Below are 17,861 nucleotides of genomic sequence, written 5' to 3'. Positions count from 1 at the left end.
GAGAAAAATCTTGACATCTCATAGCTTCAGTAACTAACACAACACGGTTCCTGAACTCCGTCCAGGTAGTCCGTCGCGTATCGCTGTTGGCGCACTCATAGGTGTTCTGGCAATGGGGGGCTGAATGTCAGTCGGCTGTGATCCATATCTGGCTGCCAGATTTGGCTGAGTGTTTTAGGGGTGCAGCCCTCAGCTGATTTAAGTCTTGGAAACGGTTTCCGTCAGCATCACTCAAGCCAAATATGGGCAAGGGAAGCCTCCCCCTTGCTGGATGCTGTCTCACAAACTATACATGCTGATAAGAGACATGGTAGCGCGGTCCCCACTGAGGTGGATGGAGGCCGTGAAAAGCTTATGAAAAGGTATGTGCTCCCTCTTTCATTACTCACACTGCCCCTTAAAGCTATTTATACTCCCGGCATTCACACATGATCTGACCCTTTGAGTGAGAGCTTTAATGACCTCGCATTGAGATGATGCATGTGGTAAAATGTCTCCTGAGCTACATCTTTCCACCTCTCTGCAGACATTTTTCAGGGTGAAGTTTTGCTCTGTAATGATGCAACCACAGGCTTCATGTTTGCGAGCACAGAAGTCATAAACAATGCACAATATTTCAAGAAGAAGAACAGACTTCTAGTTCCACCATAGAGAATATTTTTTAGGACTTGGTCCTCGGTAACTGCTCTAAATATGGCATGCAACGTGGTTATCAGCTGACAAATTAAGATTAAGAGATAAGTAATTTAAATTTCTTGTTAACCATTATCAGATCTGGAGCGGGTGTATCCCAACTTAAGGACTTGTTAAGATCCATAAAAAACAGAACTTAAAACACAAGACGACAGCTTAAAAGGGGTGAATCTCTAAGGATGTTTGTCTCGGTTTCTTTCTTTGCGGTTTTGGATGCAGACACACGCGCGCGCACACACACACACACACACACACACACACACACACACACAGAGACAGATACACTAACAAACACACAAAAACATTTGTATCCTGGCTTGTGCTCTGTCCCCTTAGAGACAATTCCCGGTTATCACTGTCTTATTCCTCCAGTAGATTCAGTTTAGCTGATGAATAACAACATCCTGTTTGGTCTATGTTTACAAGATCAAGATAAGGCAGCATCCTCCTGGATGTTAAAGCCATCCGTCCATCCAAACACTTCCCTGTATTGTTCCATCCAGGAAAACAATATTGATCTAAAAAAAATGAAATAAAGACACTCTTCCCCTGATACACCCCCCCTCTGCATGTTCCAAATGTAAAATGCACTGCAAGATGATTGCAGCACAAAGGGCCGTATGACAACAGGCGCGCACATACTGGCGTGCATCATCTTAAGCCTCCCACAAAGCTTTTAAGGGGATTATTCATTTGGTGTATTGTTATTTTCCATAAACTACATGAAGGTAACTCCACTGATGACACCACACATCCGGATTATACGTCAAAAATAAATCACTTTTCTTCGTTTTCATCAGAATGGTCCAAACGACACGTGACGTTAGGTGACGTTGGGTTACGTTGGGTACTCACCCCCCCGCACACTGTGAACCCCGCCGTCACCGTGCTCCGTGGCCGTGGACACGCAGCAGACGCGGAGAGCGAAGAGCAGAAAGGCAAAGTTCCTCCGCCGCCTCCAGGTCCTCATGATGCCCGCGCGCCGTGAGGTGAAGCCGGGGTCCGCGGTGGGGAGGTGGGGGGACAGCAGCGGCACCGCACACTTCACACAGGTGACGGGATGGAGACAAAGGTCATAGCAGTTTCACCGAGGCGCACTCGGCGGCATCTCTGTCAGTCCGAAAGGGAAGCTGTCAAAAAACTTTTTCCTCGCGACGGCGAGAGAGCGAGCGCGCGGTGTGAAGGGGAAAAGCGTACAAAATGCATGCGGTGGCTAAATGTTGCTGACGCGGCAGGGCTACCGGGTATGACCGAAAATAAAGGCGATAGAAGAGGCAGAGCGAGAGGATGTCGGAGTAGTGAAGCGGACTTGTCATCCCTTCCAGGGCCGGAGCCGCCACACTGCCATGTGCGCTTCAGGCTCCGCTGGGTCCTAAAGCCGGATGGGTAAAATCACAAATAATTGAATACTGTGTTAACTTCTTTCCTCAAGTACCCATACGCCAAGGCTAAATATATATATATATATATATATATATATATATATATATATATATATATATATATATATGTATAAATATAAATATGTGTATATATATATATTTATACACATATATACATATATATATATGTATATATACATATATATAGATGGATTTTTAGAAGCGCACCTCCCACCGTGGTGTGACTATGGCAACGCTTGGAATGTAATTTGCTGGAAAATGTGGTGCGAAGCACTACGATGTGTAGAATGAGATTTATGCATGTAAATAGATGGGATTATAAGATAGCGTTTAAAAAAAATATTTCACAAAAAATGTATTTGTAAGAGATTTTAAATAAAGCTGTGAACGTTTCAGCTATTCTTATCTGCACATTGTGCTTTTGTCATGAACAACGTTCGTGATGTCGAGATTAACTAAAAACACTTCATGATTCAATTTGTGAATATTCCCAAAAAATATATAAAATTCCCAAAGATTCTTTTCTTATTTCTTAAATACCCCTGTGATGAGATTGCCTCGTCTTTTTCTCTATCTGTGTATCCAGCCAGGCACAAACACACTGTGACAAAACAGTCATCACTCTGTCCCCATCTGTGTTTTGTGCACACTACCTGAATCTAGTTTAATCTAATCTTTTTTTAGCGTGTGTCCGCTGCGGGGCAGAAAAAGTCAGACATCTCTGTGCATGCGTCAGTTCACGCCACATCTCCACTGATACTTCAAACTGCAGAGAACAGAACCAAATGTCCTGCTTTACCTGAGGTTGCTTTGATTGAAAAGAATATCCCACAGTGTCTGATGACATGCGAAAGATACCGTAGATTTGTATTGATTAAAACATCACAGCCCTGGAACACAGTACTGCTAATGAGATATATGGCCATGAAGATAGACATCTAGAAAATAAGGCTTGACAATGAAATGACTAATGGCTCAACGCATGCAACGAGTGCCACAGCTTCGATGTACAGTGTCCCCTTTTCTAATCCAGACATATCACTCTCACCCTCGGGGCACCTGAGTCGGTCGAAGCGGAGCGAAGGGCCTCCCAGCATATTAAGCGGCGATACCAATGTGACACAGAGAGAGACACGGTGCCTCAGAGAGCGACGCTAACTGACAGGAGTCCTTCTCCTCGTATACAACTGCCTGTCAGTCTGTGCTCATCATCTGGAACCATCCCAGATGGCAGGAATGCATTCCTCCCATGTGGATAACTCTTTTAAATTGCCTCGCTGGTAACACAGCCATCATTTAAATGAGGAGATAGCTCTGAGGTTTACTACATTTGTTCCTTGCTCTGGGCAGAAATCAATCCACCCAGATGCAGGACCCTTGCGGCTCCCTGGCAGCGGGTCTATCATTTTATTTCTGGGGGGTGGGGGGATGGAACTACATTACTGGACTCAAATTCGACATTTGATCAAGCATTATGTTTGGGATGTAAAAGCCCTGCCAGTGTTTAAGTCCAGAGCAACCCACTCACCAGAAGTCAATCGAAACCGTCAGCATTTACACGGCGTCGTTTCCCCTTTGTGTCTAAATGCCGCAGATATGTCAGCCGCCCTTACAGGCGAAGCAGGACTGCAGCGCCAGGCTTGTGCTCAAAAGTCTCCTCCCTTATTACAATTTCATCTCTGGTTTGGAGCTCTCTGACAAAGGCCCCCTTTCACAGGCGTGTCTGCTGAGTTTGATTAGTCGGAATTCCAGTGTTGCGGACGGGAGGAACCAGAGGCCTCCAGGCAGACTTGAAGCCAATGACGACACGTGGTTCAGCTTTCTCTGTGTACTGTACCGGTGACAAGGTCAAGGTGCACTTGGACAACATTTCATGGAAAAGGGACACTATTCCTATACAAAATGTCCTTGGAATGTTTTTATTTCATATTGAGGGACTTAAGGAAACGGGGAAAATGATACTGCAGATCAGAAATGAAATCGTTAAAAGGAAATTAACACATGACATGATTAAGTGGGGGAGAAAGCTTACAAAACCTTGTGACATAGTTGGGCTTTGTGAATTTTTGCCCAAAACTTATAAGCATATACATCTTATGAAAGGTTCTTCTATATAATACTTTAACAATATTTCTGTCAACAAAATGCACATTCCTTCATATTTAGCCATTGTAGCATAGACAAAAGTATACAGACGTGTACAACATTACGTATCATTATCAAGTAGAAAACTGGTGATAAAACTAGTTTTAAACATGCACCTGTCACCCTGCTGGCAGGATGCATTAAACACCAATACAATTAATGAACATGGAATCATGCTCATAGTAAAAGAAATTGAGACTAAATCAAATATATACAGACTTTGTGCACAGTTATAGCATATGTGGAGAAAAGTGTTCAGACACAATAGCCAGAGTCCCATTTATCTTTGCAGGATCTGGTCCAGAAGTCTCTGCAAAAACAGAAACAGCACCTGATCAGGAATACATCATCTCATATCTCCCTTCCCTCGACCTCCGTGGAGCAGATCTGCATCACACAGGAGCGACTCATGCTGCTAAATTGGCTTTCATTTCCACCAGCCTCACCGCTGAGGTGGCCAAGCACAGGAAGGGAGAATAATCCTACCTTGCTACTTGACCAAACACAAGGCTGTGCAATCACCCTTCTCTCAGGGTGCCGCCCAACGGCTGCCATCCCATTTCTGACGCCATGTAAAAGCCCCCATCTCAATATCCCTGCGCACTGTGACTCTTCTCTGGTCTCAACCTGTGTGTGTGTGTGATGCAGACTTTCTGGCCTCTGAAGCTCACACAATTCTGTGTTCATTGTGGAGGAAATGACTCCTTTTCCTCCAACGTTCTCAGTGGTTGAGCCAGGCCTAACAGCCTGGTTTTGGGGAGGTGGCGAGGTCACACTGGCATCGTAAGGAACTTCATACAATGCTTTTGATTGCTGGCAATGTCAGTGAACCACACAATGCTGATTTACTATTAGAGGTTTACTGCTTGTGAAGGAAAGTTGCTGGTGGCCGGGGGCTTACAAGTTCACAGCGAGAGAGAAGCCATTCATGTTGAGATCATCCTGTATAGCTTCTTGGGTAAAACCTCTTTCTCTTTCTACACGCACACAAATCTACCACACCACACTTTAGGGTATGAAATAGTGTTTGTTGTGAAGCATTAAGGGTTGGTTTTTGGTTTCTTTTCGGTGTCTGATCTGAAAACACTATTTGCAGAAGACCAAAGTTACAGACTACCCCTAAAATATGAGGAGAAGGAAATTACCTAAATGTTAAACTGATTTCAGTCTGGCAAACAGCAGAGGATCTGGCTTTAGTAGTCAAACAGGGACCTCTGCTGGATGAGCGTCAAACCGTGTTTTATTCATTCAGATACACTCATACAGAGACTTAAAACACAATTCATACTACATCAAGATTATGTGAGTATGTTTTGTTGTACTTAGGTGTGTTATTTCTAGAAATACATTATCTCTGGAGTTGGTGTTTGCTAGACTAAAAATATCCATCAAAACCTACTTAACACACTTGGTAAGTTAAATGTTGGCATAAAATATTCTGTACAGACACCTGCTTTGAACATTTATTATTCCCTCCAAAGATTATAAAATGGTTATGCTAAGTTGACGACAGTGACTCACTTCTGAACCTCAAAAGAAAAACTATTAAAACACATATTTTAATCCAGTTTAAAATGAGACCCCCATGCAGTGCTTAACATGTATACATAGAACAGTCCAAAGTAATTCAATTTTAAGATACATTTTGTAGGCTGTTTTATCTATTCTACTGAATTACAATTATAGAATGAAAGCATTCGATCAATGTTTTGAGAGGTGGACTTTACCTTTTTATAGACGTCTGCTCGCAATCGGTTCGTTTGTGATACGACCCTCTTTTTCTCCTCCTCTTTTTTCTTTGTTACCTCTGGCAGCTGGTTGTAAATCCTACAGAAACAAAAACAAAGGCAAATTCATGCCAGGGCAGAAGAATGTGGCAACAGAAGTCTGGGGGCGGCTAAGCTACACCAACAGATTGTCATACTAGAGACAAGGTTTTATCTACTGAGACCATCGCCTGCAAAAACCTGTAACCACTGACAAGCAGATCTCACACAGACTCCTTTTTCATTCCAACAACTGCAGCCAATGTGTTACCAGATCCGCCAAGTCAGATAAAGTGGCTTTAGAAAAGAAATTACAATGGGCGGCCTTCCGCTGATCAAGTGTGCCTTTTCCAGATAACACGAAGAAGAAAGAGATAAGGTGCACGCAGGCTAACGTGTGTCTCCCCTGTCAAAACATTTGGACATCAGACTGTTGTATCCGTGTGGGTGTGTGAATGTGCACCAGTTGTGCAGCGAACCCGCGTGCGTGGCAGGTACGTGTGGGGGATGTGACAAACAAGCTTGATGGATTGTGCTGAATAAAAAGCACAAAAGAGAGCGAGGAGCGAAGGAGTGACATCGTCTGTCTGGAGAACTCACCGTCTGGACCTCAGCTGCATCTCCTTGCCTGATATAGTCCTCTCTCTGGGCTTGAAAAGGTTATCTAGGACACACAAACACACACACACACACACACACACAAACACATTGTAATCAGTATTTAAATGAACCGTGCATGTGTTAATGAGCACTGTGGGCTGTGGGAGATCTCTCGTTTTCAGACACATTTGAGCACTGCACACACATGCATGGAGACCTATAAAATACCATACATGGTCATATCTAGTCGTGTTTGGGCGGACTTCTCTGTCTCCCACAGATTGAACTAAAGTGAAGTGCTGGTCGGCACAAAGGTTCTTTTTGCGTAATTAGGCCGCAGACTTCAGTCAGAGACCAGTGCGAGCTGTTCAAAGCTCTTAATTCCGTAACTTCTCCACGACCTTCCAAAACTAAGTTGGAGCCCTTAGTTTATCCGACGTATAACGTCTTCATGCACCATTAGTGTTTCAGTAAAGAGGGGAGCGGTCGGGGGTTCGGGGCTAGTTGGATTTGCTGGAAAGAAAAATAGCTGTAAACAAACCATGCAGAGAATCGATGCCGTAGCTTTTGAAATCCAGTATTTTCTTAAAGCAGACAGTTGAGTGAAAACTGGTGAAAAATACATGTTGTGGTCACGTCAACTAAGCACAGCCTTGTCTCATTTAAAATACATCAACTTCAAGTAATTTCAAGCAGAAATATACCGGTAATCAGAGACTGTAATGCACTTCATTAACTATACCTTCAGGAAAAGTACCAAGATTACCCAAATTAACAATATTATCGCTTATGGTGTTACTGTGGAAAGCTTTTATGACCACACGTGTCTCTATGCTTTGTTTGAATTCCCTGTTTGTATGTTTTTAATTCATGAGCACAGTTTTATTTTTCCTATGTTTTTTCGACCATGGTCACAAACCACTTTTGCGTGGCATGAAAAAAGTTCAAACCATTTAAAATAGTCTCAACTTGTGTTTGTCCCAGTTTTATAAGTAAAGATGCTTTAACTGATCTGCAATACTAACTAATGGCCAGCAGAGAGCAAAGTTGGATAATTACTCTAAATACATCAACGATCATCACAGCTTTTCCCCCTCGGTTCATCTGGGGTTGTTGAAGTTACAACATGACATGCCCACGTTGCTTGTTTACTTATTTCCAAGTGTATGTGGTTATTGATACACACCCTCTGAAGTAGTCCTCACCCAGTCCGCTATTTGATATATACGCGTTACTCCCTGCCGAGGTGATCTATCGCCGGACAGGAAACATGGTGAAAGATCAAAGTAAGAGATGAGGGCCTGCTCTCCTCCGACTCTTGGGATACTATCTCAAGTGGCAGACTGATAATAGCTTGCAGGTTCCCTGCTGTCGCCGTGGGTGGTCTCCGGCGGCACAAAGCGAAACCTTCCGACTCACCACTGAGTGGATCCGGTGTTGTGCAGTTCCTGTTTTGTTTGCCTCGGCCCTCCCCGAGGCCCTGCACTGTAAGGTCGGGATCGGAGTCCTGCAGGTATCGCCTTCTCCTGGCCCTCCGCTCCAACCTCCTCACCCGACCCTGAGAGCGGCTGATGAAGTCCGGCCTACGGAGTTCTAAGGCCTCCTGGGACGGAAAGATGCATGCATGCATACAGTAAGCCGCTTGTTGGAGGAATACGGTGCAACTCGACAGCACTAATCCTGTGGAAATGAAAAATAATCTCCATTGGGTTAGATTCTCTTCTGAGCGTAGCCTAATCTATTTCTTAACCTCGGAGAATCCTCTTCACAGGCTTGTAAGCTAACAGCTATGGGCAACGTGGTAATATTATATTCAGCCTTAGCGGGGATAAAGGTAAGAGAGCTTTTCTCACCGGGGAAATATGAATCGTTTGCTGGATCCCTACCTCTCACTACGCTGAGATAAAACTTGTTACATTGTGAGTGAAAGATGCTTTTTAATTGAAAATGAAATATAAAAGAGGAGGGGAAGAAAACTGAAAATTGTGTAACCATTAAAAGGTTTCTTCCATAACTCCCGTACTTGGCAAAGGCTTTGTCAGAAACACCAACTCAAGCAAAAATCCTACTAAGAGTCCAAAATAAACACATTAAGAGTCTCTGTGTCGGAAACCTTAATTGAATTAGTCACTATTACATCATTCCCAAGGTGTTACAAGTTCATTATGGCACCTAACACATTTGATCACAAATCATGTGCTGTTGCGCTGCGTGTAATAGTTTACAGCTACGTTGTCGTGTTTCTTCTAGTCCGTAAATGACCTCGGGTTAAAAGTTTGAAATTAAAACAATGTATTCACATAAAACTCAACCATCGACTGACTGGTCTGAGATCAGCTGGTGTTTGCTTGGACGTCTTGACTTTGTTATCAGCCTGAACGAATGCTGAGCTCTATTTTGTAACGGGAATGTTTTTCATCAAAAGGCGATTTCCTTGATGAATAATGAACCTTTGATCACAATGTTAGGCTTACTGCAGAGAAACCTTTGGCTTGTTTCTATTCTGTGATATATATATATATATATATATATATATATATATATATATATATATATATATATATATATATATATATATATATATAAGTCATTCATTGAAAGGCAGCTCCTACTTTGAGGCTGAGATTCTTGAGTGTTCCTTCCAGGGAATCGGTATTCAGCCGGGAAAGATGCTCCTTATCGGAGACCTTTTGAGATTGTGATGAACGTTCGCGTTCTTGTCGTTCCTCTGTCTTGTCACTCCCTGCTGGTTTGGTCCAAGTCCTGAAGTTCACTTCACAGACAAAGAGAGGAGTAAAGTGGCAATTTACTTTTAGTGAAAAAAAGGGTGAAAAATATATAATATAATAATAATATATATTGGCAGACCCGATTGTATTGAATATTAATTATATATAATATGAACTGGAATAGATCTATATTCAAATCCAGTTTTTCTTAATTTGAAATAGATGTGTGTTTAGGATCTCTAGATAGTTTTATTCAAGTTACATACAGTATCTTAATTTAATTGATTTAATCCAGACTTTATTCTTTCCTTCTGAGCCCAATTTCAACTCCTTATTGCGTTCCACCTTAGCTTTTGTGGTCTGGAGGAAGCTGCTGAATGAACAACCCCCCCGCCGCCCCCACAACTTAGAAAGAAAAAAACCCAGGGGGAAGATGAGTGTGTCGTATGAATAATGCAAAACATGACTTAGCTTTTGTTGAATACATACTGGGTCTCCAGGTTTTGTATTTCTCCAAAATAAAACTAATGGTTTGAGGGAGAGCTTTAAAAAACAAAAGAGTATTATGTTGCAGTTGTTTTTCTTGAAACAGCCCTGGTAACGGGGGAGGAAGGCCAGGGGAAAATGCTGCAGGCAGTGAAACCTTTCTTTAATCATTTTAATCATTTTGGCTACGACAAGCACCGCTGTACTGTATGTACTGTGTATCCTGCAGAGATCCCCAGCTCTTGGTTCTGGATGTAAATATGCGGGAACAGCACCTGTTCATTCATATTTGTTTCTTCGCCAGGTGCAGTGACTTCCTTGAGCTAGTTGTCGCTGTGGGATTTCCAAGCACAAGTCACATTTGCTATAACCGCAAATAATAATTTGTCATTTTTACATTCTGTGCATATTAAACAGATTATGTGTAACAATTTGGTTGGCTGGTAGCCAGATTGCTTTGCTGCTGGATTGATCTTTTCCTATTTACCAGGAGGACTGGAAGAAGGACTGTTTAGAATAATGGAAATGCAGTCTATATTAAATAACTGTGAATGTGTACAGAAACAGTGAGATGGTAGTTTTGTAAGTAAAAGAAGGACAAATGAAAGTGTTTATTTAAACCTGCAGTTGGACTCAGTGTGCGTGTGTGTGAGAACCAGTTGGAATTTATCCTCAGCAGTAAGAGAAGTGTGCTGGTGGGTGTGGTTTATTTATAATGCATGAGGTAGAAATACAAAAACAGTCCTCAGAGGCAGAGTGAAAATAATAACGACTTTCCAGTCACTAAGACCACCTATAGGCGGCACATTCAGCTTGCCGCTGTGCCTAGGAAATGTGATCCTGTCCAAAATAGCTTAAGAGCATACAGTATGGGCCAGAGAAAGAAACACAGATCAATTGCATCGGTGGTTTAGATTTTCCCTTCTGAAGCAAGGGGATAAAACTCATACCTGGGCCACAATTGGAAGTGCGTTGCCTTTGGCTGGAATTGCTACGGAGAGCGAAGGCTGCCTCATCTGCATTCTCCTTCTGCCTGCAGCCGTTTGTGTTTGAGCGGATTGGCCCTATGAATGACAATAATCCCGACGTGCTGCAGTGGCCCCGTGCGTCTGAATCACCAGGCTTGCCTTTAACATCACACTTGGGTGCCGTCCACTGGACCTTGCGGGCCCTGTGCGTTGATGGAGGGTCTCTGCGGCAACCCGAACCCGTCTCTCGGACGTCGCTTTCGCCTTGTCCCGACAAGGCCCCTCTGGGTCCTCCGTAACCCGCATTTATTTGTGCTCGTTTGTTAGAGGTTCTGCGGCAGGACGAGACATCAAAGCGAATGGACAAGGTGCACCTGTACAAAGTGGTTTGAGCCGCCCTTCTGCCCTCTAGTTCCACAAGGGGAATGTAAAGTGACTTGTCCAAAAACAAAACAGAAGTAATGGATCTCAGCGGCACCTCGAGATGGATACAAGAGCGGTAGAGAGGCTGTGAGGAGGGGTTAATTGACGAGCCACCTCGCCCGTCCTGCTTCTTGACAATCTCTGTGCGCCCGAGTCTGCTTTGCACAAGATGTCCCGTCTTCGTTCCTTGTCCATGTCTCCCTGCGAATTCACGAGCTGGCGAGTAGGCCCGCCCGAACTCATTCGGCATCGCGATGGCAGGATCTCGCCGGCACGCGTCCGGTTGAGAGTTCGAGACTCTCGCTGTGCTCGTGGGTAAAGATGAGGCTTTTCCTCCCGGTGTCTCTTGTGGTTTTGGGGGAGTTGATTTCTTCACAGGCCGGGTTGCAGTGGATGGATACACAAGGTCCTGTGGGTTGCAAAGGGATGGTGAAGTTCTCTGCACTGTGATGGTGATGGAAGTAAATGTCGACTTTGGACGTCTTCCCACCATATCGGGGACACTCGCAGCGTTTTTTGTACTCCGAGATCCGCTGTCTGCAGCCTGAGAGGAGGCAGAGTGTATTATTGCTCTGAGAGACACACTCTCATTCTCCTCTTTGCCCCGCCACACGCCCCAAGACAGGACATTCCTGTGCAGTGAAGCAGTCACATCCTTACTTGAGGCCTACGAAAAGACAAGAGGGGAGAAAAAAGCTTCATATCACATTTCTGCTCAAGCAGCACAAATTACTCCCCTGCAAACTGGAATATTCTGGCACGCAAATGAAACCTAAAAGGAGAGAATACAAAACTATTAGCCTTGTTGATGCGGCTGCACGGACTCATTATCTGCTCTTTTGCTCAACTTGTTTCTTAAGCTGTTGCTGGAACCATGACGATGTGAAACTCAATGGGCAGCAGATCTGTCTTCTGAAAAAGAAAATCTCTTTCCAGTACTTTCATTTTTCAACTCAGTTAAAGACAATTCAATAAATTTGAACGCACCCCTATTCCTTCAGCTGGTGTGAACAGGATTGCTCATATTCCCAAGACGCAAATATCAGGAGGGTTTCCCTCTAATATAATTTGGCTTCATTTGTTACTTATTTGAGAGTTATTGCATAACAGAATAACTGAAATCAAAGCATCATTATGGCAGAACCCGTATTTTGCTACATATTCAGAAATAAGTTTTACAGAATCTATGTTTTCGGTTGACATCGATGACAGAGAAATTGCATCGGCCAAAATGCATTTTGTTCCTCCAGCATTGTCATCTGAAAAAAAAAACCCATTTCATCTTCAAGCCATAAATAACAAAAGTGCAAACAGTGTGCATCCAAGCTGTATTTACAGATACTTTTTAACTTTTTAACTTCACAGGTGATAAAATCCGGGGTAAACAGATAAGTACATCCAGAGCTGTTTACCTCATTGATGTTTGCTGTGGGCGGGTTTGGGAATGTCCAACTGTGAAAACCCACGCACATCGGCCAGCTGTCATCTATTTCCTCATCTGGCAGTTCACCACAGAAAAATGAAAAGTGCATTAGATGACTGCAGCTTCTGATTTTAACCGGGCTGCACTCACCACATAAAAGGAAAGTCCACTTCAAAGATAACTTGAAACACAATTATCAGACTTACCTTACCTACTCATCATAAAAGTCCTGCTCTCATGTCACACAGCTGCACTTCTGTGATGAGCAGGTAAGTCTGATTATGACAGCTTGTCACAAAAAAAAAGGTCCTTCTCCTCATACTTAAATATTGCATTTTTCCCCACGCTTTATCTTTCCATCATTTATTGCTTGCTTCCATGTTCCTTCCCTCCCGTCTCCACTGAAACGATAGATTATCTTTCTCTTTCTCTCTCTGGCTTCCTGCTGCTCAGCTCAGTAGACGACGACTCTCACATGGTTATCTGCCGTGCTTGCCTGGCACATTTTTTATTCATTCCTTAACACCCGACAATAGCTTAAATGTTTAGGCCTATTGTTTCAGACAGCATAGGAAGGGGCTTATCAACTCATTTGATTCACCATTCAGTGGAATTCACTTTTTTAAATCATGATACACACGAACCGCACTGCTCTCAATTTAGCCGGTACGAGGATTGATGTAGCCATCACAGCTAATACAACTGAGATTATCATTTACTCTTTAGATAAACTTCATTCAGTGTTAGACAATGTCAAAGTGAGACCTTGCAAACTGAAGGCATGTTGTTGGCCTGTTAAGATGTTTGCGTGAATTGGTCGGCTCACATAATGCAAGGAAAGTAATTATTTTTACCCGGCGTGTGCTCCACTTTGAGGTAAGTCACATGGGATGGGAATGCAGTCTGGAACAACACTGAAATAGAAGTTTATACATTCACAGTTTCACCCCATTATTCCTTTGATTTATTTTTACCCAGCCAGAGAGAGAAAGAGGAGGAAATACATTTTCCTAATGTTGCACGGTACAAAAGCAGGGTTGGTTAGGAGCTTGTTTGTATGAGAAAAAAAGGACGTAATGATTAAAATAGTGAATTAAAAAAACCTATGAACGCAGAAGGAATGGAAGTAGGGAGTAGCGAGAGTTGTCCAGCTAAAGACATGTATTTTTAACAGCAAACAGAATATATATTGTTGTGTACAAAAGAAAACAACTGCATATGTACGGGTTTGTATCTTGTACAGCACCGTTGACACACTTTACTTTATAGAGCCAGATCATGAATATATCTTACTTTCTGTTTTGTGAACAAATTGTGTGTTCAAGGGCATATCACCCCTGCTAATGGCTAACCAAATATCTCTGCATCATTTAAAAGTCAATTTCAGGCATTCATTTTAATGGAAATGAGTACAAACAGCTGGAGGTTTGATCGATGCTTCCATGAGAATCGATCAAACTATCAGGCCTCCACGAGAAAAGATGGTGCATCTGACGGATGAGTTGCAGTGCTCATCCTGAAGCCATTGGTATTCAATACGGGCTGGAGCTGTAAACGTAACCCATGGCTTATGGTTTTCTCTAAACGGGAACGAGCATAGAGGTGTGAATGATTTTTTAATATATTAATTTACATACAGTATGAATTCCAGATATTCTGCTGCTTAGAATATATTTGTCGCGATACAACTCCTTCCACTGTCCAAAAATTATTAAAGCACAACAATTGAAAACTCACATCCGTAACATGTGTCTTCATTAAGATGAAAGTGTGCAGCGTAGTTTATTAAATGAATCCCACGTGCACCTTTCTTACTGCCAGCAGTGGAAGTCGCAAATTACATTTATTCTCCCTGCTCTCCGGAAAGATGTTTTGGTGAACTTGTACTTATATTTATTTCTTAAATCTATAATTTCCCCTTTACCTAAGTAGCCTATCATTTCTCACAAGTTTGCTAAATTTAAAGTCGCATCATTGAGGAAGAAAATTAAAACTAGTCACTTGAGAAAGATAAAGTGGAAGAAACAATGTGGGAATGGAACAGAAGAAAAGAGATCAAATTAGCAGCTGCAGCAGAGATGAAGCTGCAGGTGCGTCTGACTCTACTGAGGTTATTTTATCCTCAGCGAGGTGTGAGGACTCTTCTGCTCGAGACCGTTAGTCCCTGATGTGCATGCAAACACAAGACTCTCCACCAGCAGAGTGGTGTTTGAGACTCGAGACTGAATTGACGTGACCCTTTTCCAAAACCTGTTTTTTGTTTTAATCCACAACGCTTGCAACCACCGAGGCACCGTTTTAGTCACTAAAATCTTTAGTGCGCCGCTGTTTGAGGAAATTCTTTAGCTTTTGACGGTAAGAAATGTGTACTGTGTGTCAATGGTGGGAACAAACAAGCGTCAGGCTGAGACACAGTGACGGACTTGAGCGTTATATTAAGAGACAAATGCACTGCTGGCTCTGGTCTTGTTGAGAAAATATATAATCAAGTCGGCCCTATCCGACGTTAGGATTAAGTTATCCTAATTAAGTCGTATGCACCAACCAGTGGGTCTGTGGAGAGGCGGAAGAAAATATGGGAGACAATAGAGTTGAAACATAGCGTTTGTAAGAGAGACAGAGAGAGAGAGAGTGAGTGTTGCATTCATGGAAACCAGCGTCAGGAACAGACAGGAAGCACACGTCCCTCAAAGAGTGAGAGGCGATTACTCATTCTCCTCTCCTGTTGACAGGGGCGACCCGATCAGGCCACTCTTAATTTAGTGCTCGAGGTCGTACCCTCCCCAGGATAGTGGGTGTAGAGCAATTCCCCTCCCTGGCTCACTGACTCCGAGACTGTAGATTAAATGAGATGCCTTGTCTCCCCTAATAAAGTGTGTGTGACTACTCCTCAACAGGGCCGGGGAGCTCAGCATGCATTTCAGAACACACACATTCACCACCTAATTAAAGTAACAACATGCTCTCAGTGGATGTAGTGGAGCCATGAGCCTCTTTAGTCTGCAGATACAATGATTGATTGTTCTACATGTGACCTGTAACATGTACATCCTGACCCCTGTTTAAGTGGTCTTCATTGACGACATCGCCATGGCTGCTTACACATGCAACTTACTGTAGAAAATACCTCATAGAAAACATGCAATTTTTGTACAAATTGAGGTTGAATATCCATAGAAATGCGACAACTTTCCGCATTGAGGGTGGCGATGCAGTTTGTGTATTACAATTGTTGCCATAACAATTCACTTTCTGCCTATAAAGGGTCTCCCGTTGCTTCCTGACATTCCCATTTGGTCTTCTTTCTTTAAATTTCTTTAAACCTAACTTACAAAAGACACCTAATGACTTAACATTGTCACTTGGTTGAGGAATATTACTGATGCAAATTACTTTCTGAACACAAATGTGTTTTTGATATGTCTACCGTGGCTTATCAGGATGCAATACATGCTTCTTGTTATTATCTGCAGCAATTGCACACTGGTTTTCTGCATTTATCAGACTGAGTGAGCGTGTTGACTGGGTCACAGGAATGTGGTCACATGGGCGATAATCTGCTTTATTCCGCAGTAGGACGACATGCCAGCGGCACTGAAATAGTGGGGAGGTAGGAGAACGAAATAATAAAATAGAAAACATGCATTCACAGAGAGCCTACGTCTGTCCTGCATTTTATAAATAAGGTCCACATTTGCAGCTGCGGATCTCCACCTTGCCGTGTGTGGAAGAGCAAGATAGAGCTAAAAGAAACTCAGGAACCAACACTTCCCACCCATGGCACGTGCTTTTAGAGTAACACGGATAAATAAGTCTGCACATTCGGACCTCTGTCTTTGCTGTCTGATGTTTACTGGAAACCTAGAATCCCACAAGGCAGCCTTATCCTTTCGCACAGACATGCAGCTCCTTGGGCTGCCGGAGTGAGCTGCGCCAAAACGCTAACAAATTAGAATCTGTCAATATAAAAAAAAAAACAACACATTACTTATTCTGACTGTTGCATTCATTGGCAACAGTGTGAATTACCTACTACAGCCTCCTTGTTTGTATTACATTATATTGGTAATAGCTGTAAAACTTAACATCTAACAAATTAGGTATTTTCTGTTTGCTTAAGAGCATAAAGAATTGTACAGTTATTCATTAAATATATTTTTTTGCATTAAGGGGCACAAATGTGACGCAATTATTGTTCAAAACAGACTGATTACAGTGACAAAATAGAAGCGTGCTGAAAACTACCTCCCAACCTTTGCTGGACACGTTGTGGAGACTTCTCACCTGATGCAGCGCAGTCAGCCGTGGAAGCTCTCGTGCACGGAGCCGACCATCGGGCGGCAGAGAGCACTGTGGTCTCGCCTCGAGCCCCGGGGGGAAAGTCCTCTCCGCTGGCGGGGGATCGAGCAGCAAAGCGCAGAACATCAGTTAAGTCAATAGGTCTGTGCAAATGACCCCGTGGGCTTATGTTAGCCGCCTGAGCGTTAAGAGCCAAATATGCTCTACAAATGAAGGGGAAGGCGAGCCTTTGTCCTCTGGTGGACACGCTTCAGAAGCTATTGAAATTTCACAGTTAATTCAATCTGCACACACACACACCTACAGACACACACCGCTGAGTTGTTGGTTGGGCCGTATACCCTTCTTCTCTCCTCTATCCGTCCCCAGAGCTCAGGTAGCAGAACAGGTGACCGACTCTCAGGTTTCAGGCCCTGCGTAACAAGTCCCCACTGCACAAGTTATTAATGGAGTCAGAGGAGCTCAATAGCTCCCGCAGTTACTTTACTGCTGCAGCAGAGGAAAAGAGCGGTGAAGCTTTTGCAGTTTTTCCACAGTTTTTTTCAATACAAATAGGTAGATGTGCATGTGGACAAAAGCATACCTATGAATACATGTCTCGATATGGTAAAGAGCTGGAAGGGCTGCATATCAAAAGTTATTTTTTCTCCTCGGGCCCCACATGAACATTAAAAACCATAGTGAAGTAGAGAAAGTTTACACTGTCTCAATGATGAATTACCAAGTTACTCAACCAAAAACAGTCAAAGCCTTGCCATTTATTTCACTCCTGTCTCTATATGAACCAGCTTAAGATCAATGATTTATATGTATATATTTATAGCTATTATATACCCATGGGGGTGTTTTTGTTCGAGCTTTAGGGAAACGAGTTGAGCAAAGTCTTTTTAAGTCATCCTTGAACCTCCTTCCACCCAAACATTTCG

The 17,861-nt window shown here is 43.0% G+C and overlaps 2 protein-coding genes across 3 annotated transcripts in view; both read right to left on the bottom strand.

Annotated features, from left to right (window-relative positions):
• The window catches only part of adam12b (ADAM metallopeptidase domain 12b), a 59,223-nt gene extending 57,094 nt beyond the window's left edge, over nt 1-2,129 (bottom strand). The window contains exon 1 of one of the 2 annotated variants that reach the window (XM_040179101.2): nt 1,549-2,129. In XM_040179101.2, the coding sequence (XP_040035035.2) occupies nt 1,549-1,663 (115 nt within the window). In that variant the 5' untranslated portion in view covers nt 1,664-2,129. The remainder of the gene's footprint in view (nt 1-1,548) is intronic. The other variant, XM_040179100.2, reaches the window with a different exon arrangement.
• Nucleotides 2,130-3,986: 1,857 nt separating this feature from the next.
• Nucleotides 3,987-17,288, bottom strand: LOC120820225 (uncharacterized). The gene is made up of 8 exons (XM_040177748.2): nt 16,921-17,288; nt 12,626-12,711; nt 10,773-11,880; nt 9,220-9,380; nt 8,027-8,210; nt 6,608-6,671; nt 5,969-6,068; nt 3,987-4,551 (listed from the first exon to the last, which is right to left on the bottom strand). Exons 2-8 carry the CDS (start codon nt 12,683-12,685, stop codon nt 4,522-4,524), a joined length of 1,707 nt encoding a protein of 568 aa, XP_040033682.2. The 5' UTR covers nt 12,686-12,711; nt 16,921-17,288; the 3' UTR covers nt 3,987-4,521.
• Between the last annotated feature and the right edge of the window lie 573 nt (nt 17,289-17,861).

Source organism: Gasterosteus aculeatus, chromosome 6, assembly GCF_964276395.1.
Source record: "Gasterosteus aculeatus chromosome 6, fGasAcu3.hap1.1, whole genome shotgun sequence".
NCBI classification, from domain to species: Eukaryota; Metazoa; Chordata; class Actinopteri; order Perciformes; family Gasterosteidae; genus Gasterosteus; species Gasterosteus aculeatus.
Note: the sequence above shows the minus strand (reverse complement) of the source record. Positions and strands in the feature narration are given on the sequence as shown.